Raw genomic sequence first — 18,044 nt, 5'->3', positions numbered from 1 at the left:
TTCAGGCTTTGCCTCTTTTGCTGCTCTTTTTACTGAGTCAAAATAGAACAATTTGGATAATGTAAGCAGCTGTGGAACTGAGAACGAAGACGAATCTCACAATAAATGTGGACTTTTGAGAAAATTTGTCTAAAACAATCCGTTTCTCATCATTTTCAGATCAAATGAAGCTGCAAACATTTACTGTTTACATTTAAATTCCCAATAAACCCAAGACAACCTAAAGAGAGGGTTCCTTTTTTACATGAAACCATAAAAAACTTAATAATTATGGAGAAAATACACCTTTCTGTTGTCATACTTGCACATAAAACTTAATTTAATTTGTTTTCCAGTCAAAACACATTGGATGATTCGTGGTTTAAATAATGAAATAATCATAATTACGAGTCCCTGAATATTTATCTTAATTGGACTGGATTGAAAAGTAATAAATGTGATATAAAATCCTTCAAACATCTGTCAGTTAGTGTATTTGACACCGTTTTTGGATGGAAACAGGTGTTTTGGTCGTTACAGAGTCTGCCGGTCGGGGAGCTAAGAAACATTAAAGATGCATTTTATGAGTTCCTCCTGCTTTCAGAAAGCAGGGAAGGAATTTCCCAAACTGAAATTGCACCATCTGCTTTTTTTTTCTTCTGTGCCCCCCTCTGTCATTCTCTCATGTGTTTCCTGCCCCCCCCCGGGAGGTTGTGAGGAGGATATTGATCATAACCAGCAGATGCTGTGGTTGGGCTTCTTATTGTCTCCGGATATTTGCAGTCGGGCTCACGGAGAGATGCTTTTAGAGCGGCGGCCTTTCTTGATGGACAGAGATTTTAAATGCAAATTACAAATTCCCCCCACTTTTTAGTTTGTTTTTTTTGACAAAACAAATAAATTAAAACACTCATTAGAATCTTGAAATGTGGGGTGCTAGTGCCATGATTACTTATCTTAAATTATATAAAAAACATAAACCTTTGATGCTGAAACATTTTATTTAAATCAAATTAACAAACAAATAGTGTGCTTAAATACAATTTGTCCCTTAAAGTCAAAGGGAGTGCTTGATTTTATTCAAGATGAACCTTTAATAATATAAAAAAATGCCCATTTCTGGATTAGAAAGGTCAATTTCATGAATACTTTTGAATTTTTTTGGTAAAATAGTTTCATTTGGATCTTTTGGGTCATTTTCTACTTCTTCAATTTACAAATGAGTCAATTGTGTGAGTTTTTAACCATTTAATCAAATCTAAAAGCTTTCTTCATTCAGGCCCGACCACAGCAACATGCTGCGTAAACATCTAAAGAAACCTTTACACGTCCTGAATCCGTGTTTTCTCCTCCATCAGCACAGAGAGAGTGATCCGACTCCCAGAAGAGCTGATGGCGTGTGATGAACATGTGCACACGCTGCACTCACGGCAGTCAGACCAACACATCGGCAGACACGTATTGACGGATGGAGGGTGTGCTCCTCCTCCTCCTTCAACCAAGACACAATTTAACGCAAAGGAAGTTGGACGGAGGGGGAGGATCGATATCTGCTCAGCGTCAGTCAAAGGGGGAGGCTGCCTGCTGAGCGGTCCACAGGGGAAAGCCATGCAGATCCATCAGGCTGCTCCACAGCTAATTGTGTCATTAATTATTGATGGAAGCAGCGGACAGTTATTGATACAGCCACACATCCATGTGTTCAGGCAACAAAGTGTCCGCTTTCTGTTTTCTTGTTCAGATCGGATTGCTTTAACAGGACAGAGGGATTGTTAACCAGATATTTACATACATTACATTTTCTTTATTGATAAATATTGAATTCCCTTTTTTTTTTCTTTAACAGCAGTAAATATTAACATTTTCTTTTGTTAAATGTCGGCAATGATGAGGGAAGGACATTTTTTGCCACTTTTGTCAGTCAGAAACATACATTAATGAAGGTTTATTTAAACAATCATTAACACTCCGTGTGATTTCATTTTGAGCTTAAGAAGCATCTGATAGGTTAATTCATTTAATTTGGGTTAAATGTAGGCCCCCCTGTGGATGCACATGAAGGCAGAGCTCAAACATTGAGCCTCCGACTTTGATATCATGGAAAATGGCTTGAAGGTCCCATCCGTCCAGACAATACTGCATCACCTCAGGGGTGAGAAACTTCTGCTCCAGAGATGAATCTCTTTTTGTTAAGGCGTGAAATAAGTGAGTCCACTCCACGACGATATAGCCTCCAGCTGTGGGATGATTATCTTCGGTAAAGCAATTCCTGCACCACCATGAACTGAGAACATACCTTCGGGACAAACATCAGAGAGACCGTTTGTTACTTCCATAGGAGCCAAAATCTTAATTCCAGGTCTAGCCACCATCCCAGCTGTGCAGCATGGGGGTGGTAGCGTAGTCATATGGGTCTGCTTTGCGGCAGATGGGACCGGTACACTTCTCAAAACAGACGGCACCACTAGAAAAGAAAGTCATACGGAATCAGAACCAAAGAAACAAAAACAAAAGTTGTAAATTAAACTCACATTGCACATTTTGAGCTCTGCTGTTGAGAAATCTCTCTAGATGATCTCATTCTGTAGACACACCTTTGTCAGCATGAAGGATGAAGCAGCAAAACCCAGAAAAGCTTTTCTCTGTCCCGTTTCTTCGGTGTTTCCTGATTTCTGATTCTGGAGCTTCGACCAAAAAAGGAACCGGACCCTTTATACCTTCAGATCCACCAAAAGGGGGAAAAAAAATCAAGAAAGGACTCAAATGTTTGAATGACAAAAAAAAATCAATTTGGGATAAAACAAATGAAAAACTAATGTAGAAAGCAAAAAAGCAGATTACAAAAGATGTCAGTGGTACCAAAAATAAACGTATCTTATTTAAAAATGGTTTTAACTGCACAAAAAAAAGAACACAACACAAAAACTAATATCCAAGAACAAAAGAAAAACATACTTTTCATTGAAAAGTTATTTTATAGACATTTTCTTTTTAGATTAACAGCTCTGTGTTCAGTTTAAGCCAAGATCAATAGAATTGATGGCATTAAAACATCAAAAATGTTTCTCTATTAATCTGTGAGGCTAATGGTGGAAATAGCATCAGAACTATATGGCAGTTTTTTTTCTAAATTAAACTCAAAGTGAGTTAAAAGCAGCAAAATGTACATGTGAGGTCAAATTTCAGACTGGGATTTCAGAATGTGCATTCACTGTTTTTAAGTTAATCCATCCCCTACAATTTAAAAGACTTTAACTTTTTGAAAATTCTTTATTCCTTGTTTTATTCTGCTGAAATGTGATCTTCCGTCTTTGAATGAGAACTGTTGTCGTCATCGGAAGAGTCTGAAATCTCCGTCAGCTGTTTATTCCAGACCTTTTTCCTTTACTATTTAAAAAACAGATTAGTATTAAAAAACAAACCAAAAAAAATCAAATCAATCTTTTTTTATACAGCACTATTTATAGAAAGTAGCTCAAAAAGCTCCAACGGTCTTATTCCTCTTATAAACTTAGTTTGGTGGCAGTATCATGATATGGGGTCGATCCAATCACTTATTTCATTTCTCATTTAGAATTGTAAATGAAAAGTGAAGAGAGCAGCTGAATGTGGAAAAAGGCTTTCGATACTTTGCGTGGTGGCACAAACTGAAACCCGAACGAGGGTTTTAAAGTTTTTTGAAGCACACGCCCTCTTATTTCGTCAAATACCGCTTAATTTTGACAGAAGTTTAAAATAATTTTATTATAAAAAAAAAACTTTTGACCTAAAAGAGGCAGTGAGTCAGAAAAGGAGACGATCTTATCAACAGACGAATCTGTAGATTGAGTCCAAGAATGCAGGAGCTAATTATATTTTTGTTTTGAATGATGATAATGGAGCAAGAAAGAAAATACAGCTTTATTGATTTTTCAAACCCTAACCTAAAGAGTGAGGTTGAAATGTCTAAATCGGCAAAAGTAGGTAGGAAACTGCTGGAATCAACTCACAAACTGGTTAAACAGTTGTAATTTGTGGAATCTTGAATCACATGATTTACTGTTTAAATTATTATTAACACAATCGTGGTAATAATCTACTAAACTGTGTAACTTGAACCTTCTGGAGATCAGAAAAACTGAGCAGAATTTGGGTTTAGTGTCGATTTCAAGTGTGATGTAATGACAGCTTTTCGCCACTAGGAGGAACTGCTGCATCATGCATGTTGCATCTACAGTGTAGTGACAGTCACCTTATCTTTATCAAACAATTTGTATCAACTGCTAAATCAAAGAAACCTGTAAAAACAACAAAACCTTAGCATATATACCTGTCATTTTTTGAAAATAGATAACTGCAGCTTTTGCAATAATTTAATTTGCACTGTTTTTATTTACACAATTTATCTACTGATTTCACACAATAATTAAGTTTATGTAACCAAACCGATAAATGAATTACCACAATAAAAGATAAAAAAAGCAGTAAGTTTTGCCAATACCTGTCTTCTGCTCTCTGATTTATTTACAATTTATTTCAATGCATTTTATTTGTGTTGTTTGTCAATCTAGTAATTTTTGGTGCTGGTTTCCATTGTTTGTAAATGTTTTTGTGTTCAATAAAGTTAAAAAAACATTTTTGGAGTCTTCTGGAAAAAATACTCAAATAAAATGTTCTTTATAAATCATGACAATTACTGGTTTCATTGTTCATGAAGCAGCTAAACTCATCAGAATTGTAAGACTAAAGACAATAAAATATATACATCATAATATTTTAATTGGGAAATATATATTGAAAAAGGAAAATAATAATTACAACAAGAAAGATTTGATTCACTGCATTTAAAAATATTTCACAGGATTTTAAGGCAAGAAATTGAAGATTGAATTTTTTATCCATCGCAAAAACCTTTGCTTTAGAGAAGTAAATAAAGACATTACTTTTGTTTTATATTATTTGACCTGTTCAAGACCTGCATTACAATAAAAATTACAATTTTTCAAAAAGAAATCCTGAACAAAATAGTGTGGTTTATGTACTTTTAACATAAAGTCAAAAGTAATTCAAGACATTTGAAACACATAAATAACTGAAACGTTAATTATCAGGTAAAAAAAAAAAAAACGTCTTTGAATCACGATAATGTAAAAGGAAGTCAGATGGCACAACAGAAAATTTTAGCAATAAAACATAACTATTGGTAAAAATTAATCAAAGATAAAAAATTAGAAAAAACTATAAAACTCTCTGGGAAAGTGTTGAGATTAATGTGTGTAAATATGTTTTTTTTAAACAGTAATCTGGATAACAACTCTGAAAGGGGTCAGCCAAAGGCTGTAGGTGCTCAGTCTGACCACCAGAGGGCAGCAATCATGACTCTTTTTTATTAACTACAATTATATAGCAGTTGAACTAATTAAAAAATACTTCAAGTCATAGAAGTTTCTCTCGATATTTGATGTTCTTTTGTAAACAAAGGGAAAAATCAAAACATAAAATCTGTTTTTTGTAGACTCAGCTTGATGGGTGAATAGGTTGGTCAGTGAGGATGTAGAAATATGTGGAAAAGGGTATAAATTTTGTATAAATATGATTTATTAGACTGCTACTATGTTTTCAAAACTACAAGTTCTTAATTGGATCAATAAAAGTTTTCAGGTTCAGGAGCATCCTCATCTTTGAAAGCATTTTAGCAAATCTAAAAACAATCCAAAGCTGTAAGTGGCATTGAATGGTCTGCAGGCGCTGCCGCCGCCCTCCCCTTCGCCCCCTTATTACCTGCTCGTTCCGGCTGAGCAGATGCTTCCGTCTTCCTCTCTTCCCCCAGCCTCCCTAGTCAGAGCTGCATGGGAGAAATTCATTTAAAAAAAATATGTTTTTTATTTTTTAAATGGCGACTTTTCCGTTTTCTCCATAGCAACCATTTTATGTTTTTGTTGCCTGGGGATGCCGCAAAGATCCGTGTAACTTTTAGAAGAATCGGCAAAAGTAACTAAAGCCATTTAACATCTAAAACTTCTAACTCCAAAATGTTTCCCAAGCATCTTTTTCCCAATGACTTGAGAAGTTATTAGTCGATTGCTGGGAAGAGTTTAAATTTGTAGAAGGTACTATAGATAGTTGACCCTTTTGCAAGGTCAAAGGTCAACAAATCGTCAGTTGTGGTTGTAAACTTAAGCTGACGGCATGAAATTTCGTGAAGATCACTTGAACCAAATTTTCCTGTTGCCTAATTGTGGGACAGAAGAGAAAATCTGTTTCAGACGGCTTTAAATAGTACCTGTGAGAACAAATGTTGATTTTTAATGACATAAAAACACATTTACCAGCTGATTACAAGCATTCTGTTGGTTAAAATACTTAAAAAAAAGATTGTTTTGAAGGAAAAACACATCAGCTTCCCTAAAAAAAAAAAAAAACCTTTTGAAAAACAGCCTGAAGGATGAATTTCAGGTATGAGCTACTCTGCAAACATCTGACTTGATGTGGAAGTGCTGCTCGTAAAAACAGCGTGTCGCAGCTTCGAACCGCAGCAGATCCTCCCTCAGGCTGCAGGCAAAACAAGTTTGTGTTTTGACGGAGAATCGCACAGCAAGGTTTTAGTCAGCGTCTTAGACAAAGTCAGCAGAGGAAACTCAGGTCAAAACAAACTGAACTCAGCTGGAAGGAACAGAAAGAAACAACCAATCCAAGGGTGCAGGAGGCTCCATTTGTCTAAAATAAAGCTGCTCTCCTGCGATATTTCAGCTCTAATATCACAGGAAAGCTTAGCTTTACTTTGCATGTTGGAAAAATCACAGAACAGACAAAGGGACCACAGAAATCATTCTAAACAAAAGAAACGAGAAAAAACGAAATTGTATATTTTAGTGTAAAATATTTGACCTAAATGGCTTTTTATAGATTAGGATTGGAAATCTGTTTATTATTTTAGGCATTACATTTCTTTACAATGCCTACAATTTTTTTTTTGAGTTTTTCTAGTCAACATTATTGAATTATACAGCAAATTTGGAATTATTAGTGGTTTATTGTAGCATTTTCTTGCAGTTAGTGTCAGGTCTAGTCTCTTTTCTAAAATGTAATTCAAAAGAAAAATGGAGCATGCATTGGCTCCTTCAAATTAAACTTTATCGATGTATAACTTTTAATACATGCAAACACAAAGTGCTGTACACTAAAATAAACAATAAAAAATGAATACATTATTTTATTTAATTAGATCTAACTTTATACTGCTTTTCATTCATTGCATTGTTAGTTTTATAACAAATATGAATTATATCTGTTTTTTGGGTCAAATAAAAACAAAACAGAAAAGAGGAACTAACTTTTTCTTGAAATGCTAGATAGTTTTTTACTTTGTACAGACGTTCTGCTCAAAATGAAAGTTTCCCGTGCCAACCAGAAGAATTCCTGTGCAGCTATGGAACACAAAAATACCTTTTTCTCTTAGGCGAACAATCATCCTTTTACTTACCGCTGCTGTTAACCTGAACATAAATATAAATTTACTGGTTTATGATTCATTAAATTTCTTTTTTTTTTTTTTTAAAGAAAATACACAAATGTTTCAGCAACTCCCCTACTAACCATTGTTGTGCAGCATAAGATAAAATGGGACTAAAAAGTTGTTTTTTTAATGAATGGTTAAGCTTAGTATTTGAAATCTAAGCATTTTGGAGGAAGTGTGGAGCAATCTTAGTCTCTTGATGATTAATATACAATTTTTCTTCAGCCAGAGAGACACTATGGAGGGATTAAAGAGTCACATGTGGCTACATTAAATTCAATAAAATTTAATATATCTTCCAAGTCAAACTTATTTTGCATTTCTAGTGGATTATTTAAGTCTTGTCATTACTTTTCAATGCCACAATAAGCTGGTGTCATTCTAAAACTAACAGGCAGAGCTGTCAACCTACTAAACAAAAAATAAGACACTGTATCATTACCAACATGTGCTATATTTGGTTCATAAAGGGGCAAAGGATTTACTTGGAATCATTTTGCATCTCATATTTAAACGTTATTTTTGTATTCAACCCAGACTTTCATATATAATTTTTGACACCAATTTTAAACCTGTCAAAATTAATAGTAAAAAGCATAAGCTGTTTTTTTAACACCAAGAGAAGATCATAATTTAACAATGAAAATAAAGAAAATTCTAATTCCGCAGTTACCCCTTTTGTCCACAAGATGTCAGTATTTCACTAGTTATTGACACCATTTATTTCTGGTTCTAAAAGTGAAGGTGTATATATTTCTGTCTAAATGAACCCGGTTAATAATAATTATAATAAAAAGCATACATTTGAGTTTTTACTTTTTAGGTAAAGTTTTTCTATTCGGTCAGTTATTTTCTTTTTGTAAAGTTGCACACATCAAAGCGATATTCCAGAATTACTATTCGGCGTCGTTTGTGTCCTTGAGCCCTCGCGGCAAGGTAAAACAAACACGCTGAATGTAAACACCCGCTGTGATGATGTCACGGCCGGGATGCCAGGTTCCCTCGCGGGCAGCGGCGGCGGGTCCAGCCTACCGGCTGGTGAGGGGGGGGGGGGGGGGGGGGGGGGGGGGTTGACAAGCACTGGCGCAGTTATAACAGGAGCCGCGAGGCTAACGGATCATCACAACCGCTCGCGCGCTCTCCTTCCTTCCTTCCTTCCTTCCACCCCCCGCACACACAGACAGCGACGATGGTTCTGGAGGAAAATGCACCGATCTGACGCCAACAGTCGGATCTCGCAGAGACTCCGCGCCGCGCCCGGGCTCTCGCCTCCGCCCCACTCAGCGCCCGCTGATCTCTCTCGAAAACACAGGTGCTCCGACAGCGCTCTGATTTTCCATTTTCCTTTTTAAATCAATCACGACCCGAGGCAGATGCACCTCGCTCTGTCAGCCCGGCTCGTACTATGGTGGAGTTTCCATCCCTCAGTCCTTACTGGCCCCTCATCCGGTTCCTGGTGCCTTTGGCGATCACCAACGTTGCCATCGACCTCGGGGAACAGGTAACGGCTCTGCGGCTCCTCGTCCCTCAGGTTTAAACCCCCATCACCACGCCGGCGACGGATGCGCTGTTTTATGCTAGCACCTGCTAGCATTTTCCTCAATAACTCAATGGATTTATCGACGCGTTGTTATCAAAAATCATTGTTTATATTTAAAACTAAATTTAACTCAGAAATGAAATAATAAAAAGCTTAAAATGTATATATTTTTGGCTAATTTTTAGATGCGTTTTTCAGCTAGCTTAGCCGAACACCAAGCTTTCTATTGGGGGTTTATATTGGAAATGTATAAGAAAAGGCCTAAAAAGGCTGTTTAATATCAACCGTTGCTGTTTGGTTGACTGGAAGTAGGGACTTTTATTTTGACATTCCCTTCGTTCCCGTTTCTCTTGGCCTGTGGTTGACAGGCCAAGAGAGGAAATGTCAAAATAAAAGTCACTATTTAAAGACTACAGGATTAATCTTATGTAATAGTTGATAAAAATAACTCGGAGAGGTTTCTTTTAACCTTGGATAACTGCTGTCTTGTTTTTATTTATTTATTTTTATTAAAAAAATATAATGTTTACATTTTAAATCAAATTTCTTAAAATGGTTCTTGGGGTCTCCAGGGTTAAAAGTGAATGGTTGAGAAATGCCCTTCAGATGTGTTGTGGGTGTTTTTTATTTTATTTTATTTTATTTTTTTAAAGCCTTCTCAGGTCTGATTTAGCAAAAATCCCACCTTCTACTTCTCCTAGATAACAGCAGGGCAGTTAAAAAGCCGGTCATCTGGTCAGAGATTACACTCTCCCTATCTCCTTTTGGTCGTAACATCTGTTCCAGGCTCTCAACAGAGGCATAGCCAAAGTCAAGGAGGATGCGGTGGAAATGCTGGCCAGCTACGGCCTGGCCTACTCCCTGATGAAGTTCTTCACCGGGCCCATGAGCGACTTCAAAAATGTGGGCTTGGTGTTTGTCAACAGCAAGCGGGATCGGAGGAAAGCCATCTTCTGCATGCTGGCGGCCGGCGTCATCGCCTTCATCCTGCACATCTTGATCGGTATGTCTGGCAGGGGCGGCTTTGTGTTGAGATGATGCGCAAAGTGTTGACCTGTCGGTTTCCCTACAGCCTACACAGACCTGGGATACTACATCATTAATAAGCTCCACCATGTGGACGACTCTGTGGGACGCAAAACGAGACGGGCCTTCTTGTATCTGGCGGCGTTCCCTTTGCTGGATGCGATGGTGAGTGTTCAGACTTGGCAGGATTAATCTGCATGGGTTTAAACACACCTGATTTAAAAATAGATGCTTTTTTTTTTTAATCCTCTAGCTGGTCTTTTATTTTGTAAAAACCAGCGCACGTAAGCCGTTTCCTGCTCTGTTTGTAGGCATGGATTCATGCAGGGATACTCCTCAAGCACAAGCACAGCGTCATTGTCGGCTCGGCCTCTATTTCAGATGTGGTGGCCCAGGTAATGCTTGGAGTGTCTGTACTGTTGAGACAAGTCCATCCTTTTTAATTGATCTTTTTTTTTTTTTCCTCCTGTGTCACCCTGCAGATCGTGTTTGTTGCCATTCTACTGCAAAGCAATCTGGAATGCGTGGAGCCTCTGCTCATCCCCATCCTTTCCTTGTACATGGGTGCCTTGGTCCGGTTCTGTATCGTCGGTCTGGGTTATTACTGCAACATTCACGACAACATCCCAGACTCCAGTGGGCTGGACGTGGGGGTCCGTATCACCCTTTACAGATGGCACTTGAACGTTTTAGGAACAGCTTTGGGAAGAACTCTTCATGTGTGCAGGGTGACGCCACCATCAGGAAAATGCTGAACTTCTGGTGGCCCCTGGCCCTCATCCTCGCCACTCAGCGCATCAGTCGACCCATCGTCAACCTCTTTGTGTCGCGTGACCTCAAGGGGACCACGGATGCCACAGAGGTGGGTGCATCAGATCACCTCCTTTATTTCAGAGCCAGCCTCTTTCTTCCGTCTCCACGGAGCGACAAAGGGGCCCTGAGAGGGATTTTACCGCCAAATGAAGCAGACGGATTAAATTTCCCTTCAAGGCACTGCAGCTGAAACGCGAACAGATGCCTTCTGGATCTTTCTGGCTTTCACAGACCCCTGAATACTAGAGACAATACAAAGCTGTTTACCAGAACGGACTGGAAATCATTGACTGCACTGCTGGTGGTTTGGATGATTCACCCGTCTATGAGAAACTCCAGCCACGATCACATCCAGTGAAAACATTCCCACACGGCCCCGCTGCTCCTGCCTGCTCCACGCACAAGCGTGCAGCTTTTATGTGATAAACCTGCGAAAAGCATGAAGATAGTGAGAAGAGGCTATTGTTAGGTGGGGGTTAATTTAGCTGTGTGGTATTTCTGGAGCTGAAGTGTTTGCCTTCTTGTCATTCCAGGCGGTGGCCGTACTCACAGCCACATATCCCGTAGGTCACATGCCGTACGGTTGGCTAACCGAGCTGAGAGCCGTTTACCCGGCCTTCGACAAGGTAAAGCCGGCCTTCCCTGCAGCCGCCGCCGGTCCTCGGCTCTCTATGTGTCTGCGCCGCTAACGAAGCTTCACTTTCCGACAGAACAATCCCAGCAACAAGCTGAGCGCCAGCAGCCCCGTCAACAAGAACCACATCATGAAGTTTACCTTCTGCTGTGTGATCCTGTCACTCACGGTAAGATGATCCACCGCTGTTTGGTTTGTGGTTGGAGCAGCCGCCTGGACACAGGAATCTCTGCAGAGATCCCCCCCCTTCAAACATGCATCTTAGATCTGATCTGCATTCTGAAAAGATTTGTTTCTGAGATCCCAGAAATCAGGGTTTTAATCCTTTCCTCATGCAAAAAAAAAAAAAACATCAGATAAATCGGGTGATTTTTCTCAAACATGACTCAGTTCTAAAACAAAAAAAAGTAAGTTACTTGCAGAATTAGATTTCTCACTTTTGCCAAACTCTTAAAGTCCCATTCCGATCATCTTTTGATCTACTTTCTAAATCTTCTCAGTGGTCTTTTAATTATGATTGTCGTTTTTAGCTGAAACCAATAAATCGGACGATTTTTAGGACTAACTTCTGGAGAACGGAAGTAGCTCATTTCAAATTCGCCTTTGAATTGGGAGTGGGACCGTTGGCGAGGAGCGAGCCCGCCCCCCTTCCCTTCCAGAGCGGAGTAGGGAGCTTCTACATCACAAAACTTTTTTATTTTTATTTTTTTACAAACTGAATCTTTTCATTTGCTCCTGATTCACAATGAAATGAATACAGAAAAAACGTAATTTTCTATATAAATGTCCTCGAACATAAAAAAAAAATCCCACAAGACCATGTTTTAAAAACACAATTTTCCTCAGAGGTAGTCCTTAAGAAACAATGAGGATGTTAGTTATTGATATATGTTTGCTTGTTGAAGGTTCCTCTTGGTTCCTCAGAGGTCAGCTGAGATGTTTCAGCTCTAAACTTTCAGTTTCCTGTCATTTTGTGGATGAGGTTTGGTCCTGAGACCGACCGTATCATTCCACTGATATGCAGAGACGTGCTCTAAAGAATGCATGCTGGCTGGTGGCAACCATAACTTGTTGCACAAAGAAAGCAGCTTTCTATAAAAAACAAAGTATTTGACTTGCTTTTCTTGCGTGTAAAACAGGACAATGACTGAACTGAAAGTTTTTTTTGTTTGTCCTAAAGCAACTTCACAACTCAATAACTTAGATTAAAAATAACGGGTAAAAAGTAATAAAATAATGTTTTCCACGTCCTTTCTCCAGCTCAGACAGGGTAAACAGGATGTTTGTGGCAAAGGTTGGAGGAGAAGGAGGCCGGTGCAGCAGATGTGGAGTTGTAAACAAAAATTTTAGGGCGTGTGCTGCTTTTCCCCATCATGTCAGAACGTGTTCTGGGTCTGCAGGGACGAAAAATAACCAGCAATTTACCGGTACCGTTATTAAACGACAAACCATTGTCGGGAAAACAGAGCTGGTTCCAGACGTCAGCATACGTGTCTCATCTTTTTATTTAGGAAATAAAGAGTAAGGCGACAGTGGTTTCACTGATCTGCACAGATAAGTGATGATGTCTGGTAAACTGATGCGAAATGACTCATGTTTGGGTTCTGAGGATCACATAAACCACGTCAAGCGTCCCCTGAGAAACGTGACGTTTGGATCTTCTATCGTGACCTTTACTTCTTTGCTGCTCATTGACAGGAACCGAAAAATAACCGTTTTAGTTGGTTTGGGTAGAATCGGGAGTCCAAACGGTGTTCAGGCGGAGCAGCAAAGCGGCGGAAATGCCGCAGCTCTCCAGTTAAATGCACGGTTAAAGAGGATAATTACAGTTTTGTGCAGGCAGAGATGAAAGGCTGAAGGTGAAGACTCCGTTTCCTAGTTCAGGATTAGCTCTGAGGTGCTCGTGTAAACATCCACTAACCCTGATTGGTGCGTAAACCGAGAACGTGCACATGCATAATCTGACTGTGCAAACACGGCGCTGTAAAAAGCTCTGCAGAGCAAAGCCAAGAGCAGACGCGTTTTGGTGACTGTTGGGTTTGGGAGGGAAGCAGAGGGTCACAATCTGCCTGCAGGGATTTATTCAGATTGAGATTAAAACGGCAGTTATGCTAGAAATCTGTTGCATTCTTTTATCATGGAGGATCCAAAAGTTGTGGCATTTTATCTGAATATCTTGATTGACAGTCAAAAGATGAGTGGGTTAAATCCTGAAGGTTTGGCCTGTAATCTGCAGTGCAAATCTGGGGTTGAGATTACGGCGCTAACTGGGCACATCTGAGGCTTCAGTGAAAGGCAGAGCGTCGGCACGCCGCAGTCCCACAGAGGGAAGAGCTGACGCAAAAGCCTGGAAACGATTAGGATTTTGTTTGTGTTTCCCAGGAAGGGCGTGGGTTTGTGTTTGGAGGACAGATTACTGCAGAAAAACGCACACAGACTGCAGAGCACAAAACACAAGAATTCCCTCTCTGGGAAATAAAAATGAGCTTTTTTGCAACACGTTTAGGGGAGACGATAGTCTGCGGCTGGGTAGCTTGGTAAGGTGAGAAGCTACCACACAGGAAACCAGGGTTCGATTCCCATTGGGGAATGAACAACGGTACTGGGGGCCATATCAATGGTGAGCAATTAACATCACCCAGTGAGGGCCCTTGGGCAAGACCCTTAACGCTACTGCCTCCCGCTCGGCTGCAGCTCCCCCAGGGGATGGGTCAAATGCAGAGACAATTTTCCCTTTCGTGGGATTTTAAATGTAGTATTAGAAAAAAAATAAAAAAAAAACTGTTCCTGCTTTGCTGAGAGTTTTCTGCAGAACTGATTTAATCCTTTTTTTTAACACAACACTGACCCCTCCTGTTAAAAGTCCACATTTATAAGTTTTTTAAACTGTTTTTATTATTTAGTTATTTTAAGACCCACTCCAATGAAAATGGTGTATTGAACAATATTTGTGTGGCATTTATCTGATGATATATTAGGAAAAATTCACTTTAAAATTGCATTTCGGAGTATTTCTTCATTCAAATCTGGAGCAGAGGAGAGATTATTGTTTTTGTGAGGTAGAAAATATTCTGGGTGGGGCACCAGGTTCCTGCTCCGCCCCAGACTGATGCATCCACTTGCAGACAAATGACAGGTATTTAGATTTTTGGCAAAAGACGGCATAATCATAATGAAAAGACCACTGGGAACGCTTTGAAATTAGATAAAAAGATGATCGGAGTGGTAATTCTGTGTACCTAATTCTTTAATCTGTGTTTAAAACAATTATGAACCAGGAACCCACATCATGAAGGCCCTACTGCCGTGCATCACAGGTTTCTTTAATGTAACAATTTTATTGAGTTGAAGTTTTTAAATAAATATGTTTGTGTTCATGCAAAGTAATTTAATAGATAAAAAAATATATTTGTTTTTTTGGCCTCCCAGCATCTATTTGATACGACCCCACCTGTCTGCTGATGCTGTAACCATTTTAAAAATTTGGAGAATTATTAAATTTGCGCTAAAAAAAAATCCCTTAAGCTTAGAAATGAATTTGAACCCATAAACTATTAGAACAGACGATCTTCTTGTGTACTTTAGCTTTATGACCTTTTTTATTATTTTCTACAGGATCAATAAAAGTTCAGCTCTGTGCTCGTTCAAAAGTCCAGTTTCCATAAGTCACATGGCTGTGGATGTTCTGCAGCAATCAGTGAGCTCCAGCAGTTCAACACTCGCACAGCTTCCAAATTCCTCGTGGAGCTGAAATGTCCCTCATTTCTATATGGTTCCTGCTGCTGCTTCCAGCAGGCAGTTACGCCAACTGAAGGGCAAAGAAATTCCGCTTCATGTGTCCGTTTCAAACGACCCGCTGCATTATTCATGCAGAGATCAGAGCCTTTGTAGCTCCTCTGAACACACCGGTGGTAATGCAGCCACAGACGAGGCTTCCAGAAACAATGTTTTTTAGCTGCTGGCTTGTTTTGATGCGAGCTCCAGAAGCCCACATTGACCCCCGAACCCCTGCTAAGTGAAGTGTAATGAGGCCTGTGCTTTCATTTGTGTGTTTGCTCCTGTCCAGCTTTGCTTCGCGCTGTTCTGGACTCCTAACTTGTCGGAGAAGATCTTGGAAAACGTCATCGGGGTGGATTACGCGTTCGCTGAGCTGTGTGTGGCCCCGCTCAGGATTTTCTCCTTCTTCGCTGTGCCAGGTGACGGAAACCTCCCCGTTTCTCTGAGCTTCATGTGGGGCGCCGTTCTGACGTTTCCTTTTTGTGTGCAGTGACGGTCCGGGCTCATTTGACCGGATGGCTCATGACCCTCAAAAAGACCTTTGTTCTGGCGCCCAGCTCGGTTCTGCGCATCATTGTCCTCATCGCCAGCCTGGTGGTGCTACCTTATCTGGGGTAGGTCAACCCGCTGAGTCCGGGAGGCGGGGTCAGACGTCCACTCTTCTGCAACTTCACCTGAATGCCTTCTGTTCCAGGGTTCACGGGGCCACGCTAGGAGTTGGATCCCTGCTAGCAGGCTTTGTTGGCGAGTCAACAATGGTTGCCATAGCGTCCGGCTACGTTTATCGACAGCAGGTGAGAACACCTGAGCCGAGATAATGGCATGAGAGCATACACTATTTAATGCTTTCTGCAGGGTTGTTTAAACAGGTGTTTCCTTCCAGACATAATGTTCTCTTTTACTTAAAAGGGGACAAATCACCTCCAGGAACATACAAGAAACAGGAAGTTAGTCCACCTTTTATTCCTCCCTGATTCTAGGAACATCAACATGTTTGTTTAAAGGCAAAAAGTACATATGAATATTGAAAGACTTCAATTTTGCTAATAAAAATAAAGAAAAAGGCTGTTGAAACGAGAGAAAAGGTCACGTTTAAGAGCTCCTCACGTGCAGAAAGACATAACCTTGACTGGTCCGTCCCACAGTCATGTGTCCATGACTCAAGTTCCCATGACAGCTGCGTCTTAAAATACAAGAGCTGGGCAGCCACAGTTAGCAGCATCAGCCTCACGTCTGCCTCTTCTTCAGATGGAAAACCTTTCTAAGCCCTGAATGCAGGATGAGTCACCTGCTTCTTCACATTTGTCAGGATTTGTGTTCTGTACAATACAGATACAAAAACATCAGATTTAGACTGACTATAGATGAACACAAAGACAAGAAAGTTAGGGAAAGAGTTGCATCTTTGGAGGCCTTTTTTTAAACACATTAAAACCTGAATCTATATTTTTCAGTAACCTGGAACCTGGTCTTTATTAAACATGCTGTGTAGCATGAATATTTTGTTAAATACCCTCTCTGAAGAAAATGTAACATGTTCTTGTGGCATTTTTCTGACACATTTTTAGGACATTGAGAAATTTAAGCTCAAAATTGCATTTGAGGTTTTTATTATTGTGAATAGGGAGCAAAAAATGCTGTTTAAGAAAAAAAAGAGCTTTTTTGTGACGTAGAAATATACTGGGTGGGCCACAAGCTCCCTGCTCTGCAACTTAGAAGGGAAGGGGGGCGGGGTTATTCCCACTTTCTAATGAACTCCTGCAGCTCTCCAGAAACGAGGTCCTAGAAAACGACATCGTATTTTTGGCTAAAAACGGCATAATCCCAAATGGAAGAAAGTTCAAATGACGATGGCAATTGCTCATTACGAGGGAGGAGTTTAGATTTTCAACTTTCAAATGTATTTTAGTTTGTTGAATCCTAATAAATCCCAACTGAAGTTTCCCCCGTATGATTGGCAGAGAAACGAGCTGTCCAACGAGCTGGTGGTGGAGGCCGAAGACTCCGCCCCCATGAGCGAGGCATGCGCCAGGGCTCAGATGGACGCCATCCAGGAGGACGAAGAGGAGCAGGAGTGAGCTCTGCACGGTTTCTGCAGATTCGAGGGCCTTGGCCACAATTCAAACGCACATTGTAAAGAAAGCCATGCACCACCGAAAATTTCATCCATCTGTTGTCAATGCAGTCGCGTCTTCCGACATTTCTCTCAGTTTCTCATCAGCATTTTCACGTTTATCGGTTCACGAGGGAAATAGAAGCTCCTCCTCCTTTTCCACTGCGGTACACATGGTCGGTCCGTAGAGTGGCAGTGGAGCTGGAAAAATCCAGAGTTTAAGATTTTCAGTTAAGATTAAATGCAAGGCCTTTGCTTGAGTTTCAATAGTTCTGGGACTTGTTGGGTTGTGCAATTGTACTTTACATTCAAAGGTGTACAGATTGTTGTTGTTTTATATAGGTAATGCATTCTGTATTTAATTGCCTGGAGGGGTCGGGAATCCCTCGCTCCATCACTGCGTGTTAAAATACAACTGTTCCCATATCCATGCAGTCTGGTGGTCAGATTTTCCCCCTAAACCTTTTCCTGCTAGTTTTCAGACGATCCTATGTACTGTATATACTGTATAGGCATTCCTATTAGATGAATAAATAGCTTTATTATTAACCCTTTGGCTTAACTGGTGTATAACTTGATTTCGGGGGGAGACATGTCCAACGGTAGAATAAAACTTCTGAAAGAATTGAAATTAAATCCGCGAGCGATTTACTCGTTGGAGCTGTAA

The 18,044-nt window shown here is 40.0% G+C and overlaps 1 protein-coding gene and 1 long non-coding RNA gene across 2 annotated transcripts; one reads left to right on the top strand and one right to left on the bottom strand.

The window, feature by feature from the left end:
• Positions 1-1,980: 1,980 nt before the first annotated feature.
• LOC110017277 lies at positions 1,981-7,081 on the bottom strand. The gene is made up of 3 exons (XR_002292635.2): positions 5,740-7,081; positions 2,574-2,696; positions 1,981-2,443 (listed from the first exon to the last, which is right to left on the bottom strand). It is a non-coding gene; the product is annotated as an uncharacterized LOC110017277 (long non-coding RNA).
• Positions 7,082-8,546: 1,465 nt separating this feature from the next.
• Positions 8,547-17,931, top strand: ankh (ANKH inorganic pyrophosphate transport regulator). The gene is made up of 12 exons (XM_004081146.4): positions 8,547-8,975; positions 9,801-10,017; positions 10,087-10,205; positions 10,352-10,435; positions 10,523-10,693; positions 10,768-10,902; positions 11,387-11,479; positions 11,564-11,656; positions 15,554-15,683; positions 15,755-15,878; positions 15,959-16,058; positions 17,226-17,931. The coding sequence occupies exons 1-12, from the start codon at positions 8,880-8,882 to the stop codon at positions 17,340-17,342; spliced, it is 1,479 nt and encodes a 492-aa protein (XP_004081194.1). The 5' UTR covers positions 8,547-8,879; the 3' UTR covers positions 17,343-17,931.
• The last annotated feature ends 113 nt before the right edge of the window (positions 17,932-18,044 follow it).

The sequence above is a fragment of the Oryzias latipes genome, chromosome 20 (genome assembly GCF_002234675.1).
Source record: "Oryzias latipes chromosome 20, ASM223467v1".
In the NCBI taxonomy this organism is placed as follows: Eukaryota; Metazoa; Chordata; class Actinopteri; order Beloniformes; family Adrianichthyidae; genus Oryzias; species Oryzias latipes.
This window is presented reverse-complemented; position numbering and strand designations above follow the sequence as displayed.

Coding starts and splice junctions, on each gene's coding strand:
- ankh (XM_004081146.4), top strand. CDS start 8,880: ATGGTGGAGTTTCCATCCCTCAGTCCTTACTGGCCCCTCATCCGGTTC. Junction 8,976..9,800: donor CCATCGACCTCGGGGAACAG/GTAACGGCTCTG, acceptor CATCTGTTCCAG/GCTCTCAACAGAGGCATAGC. Junction 10,436..10,522: donor TTTCAGATGTGGTGGCCCAG/GTAATGCTTGGA, acceptor GTCACCCTGCAG/ATCGTGTTTGTTGCCATTCT.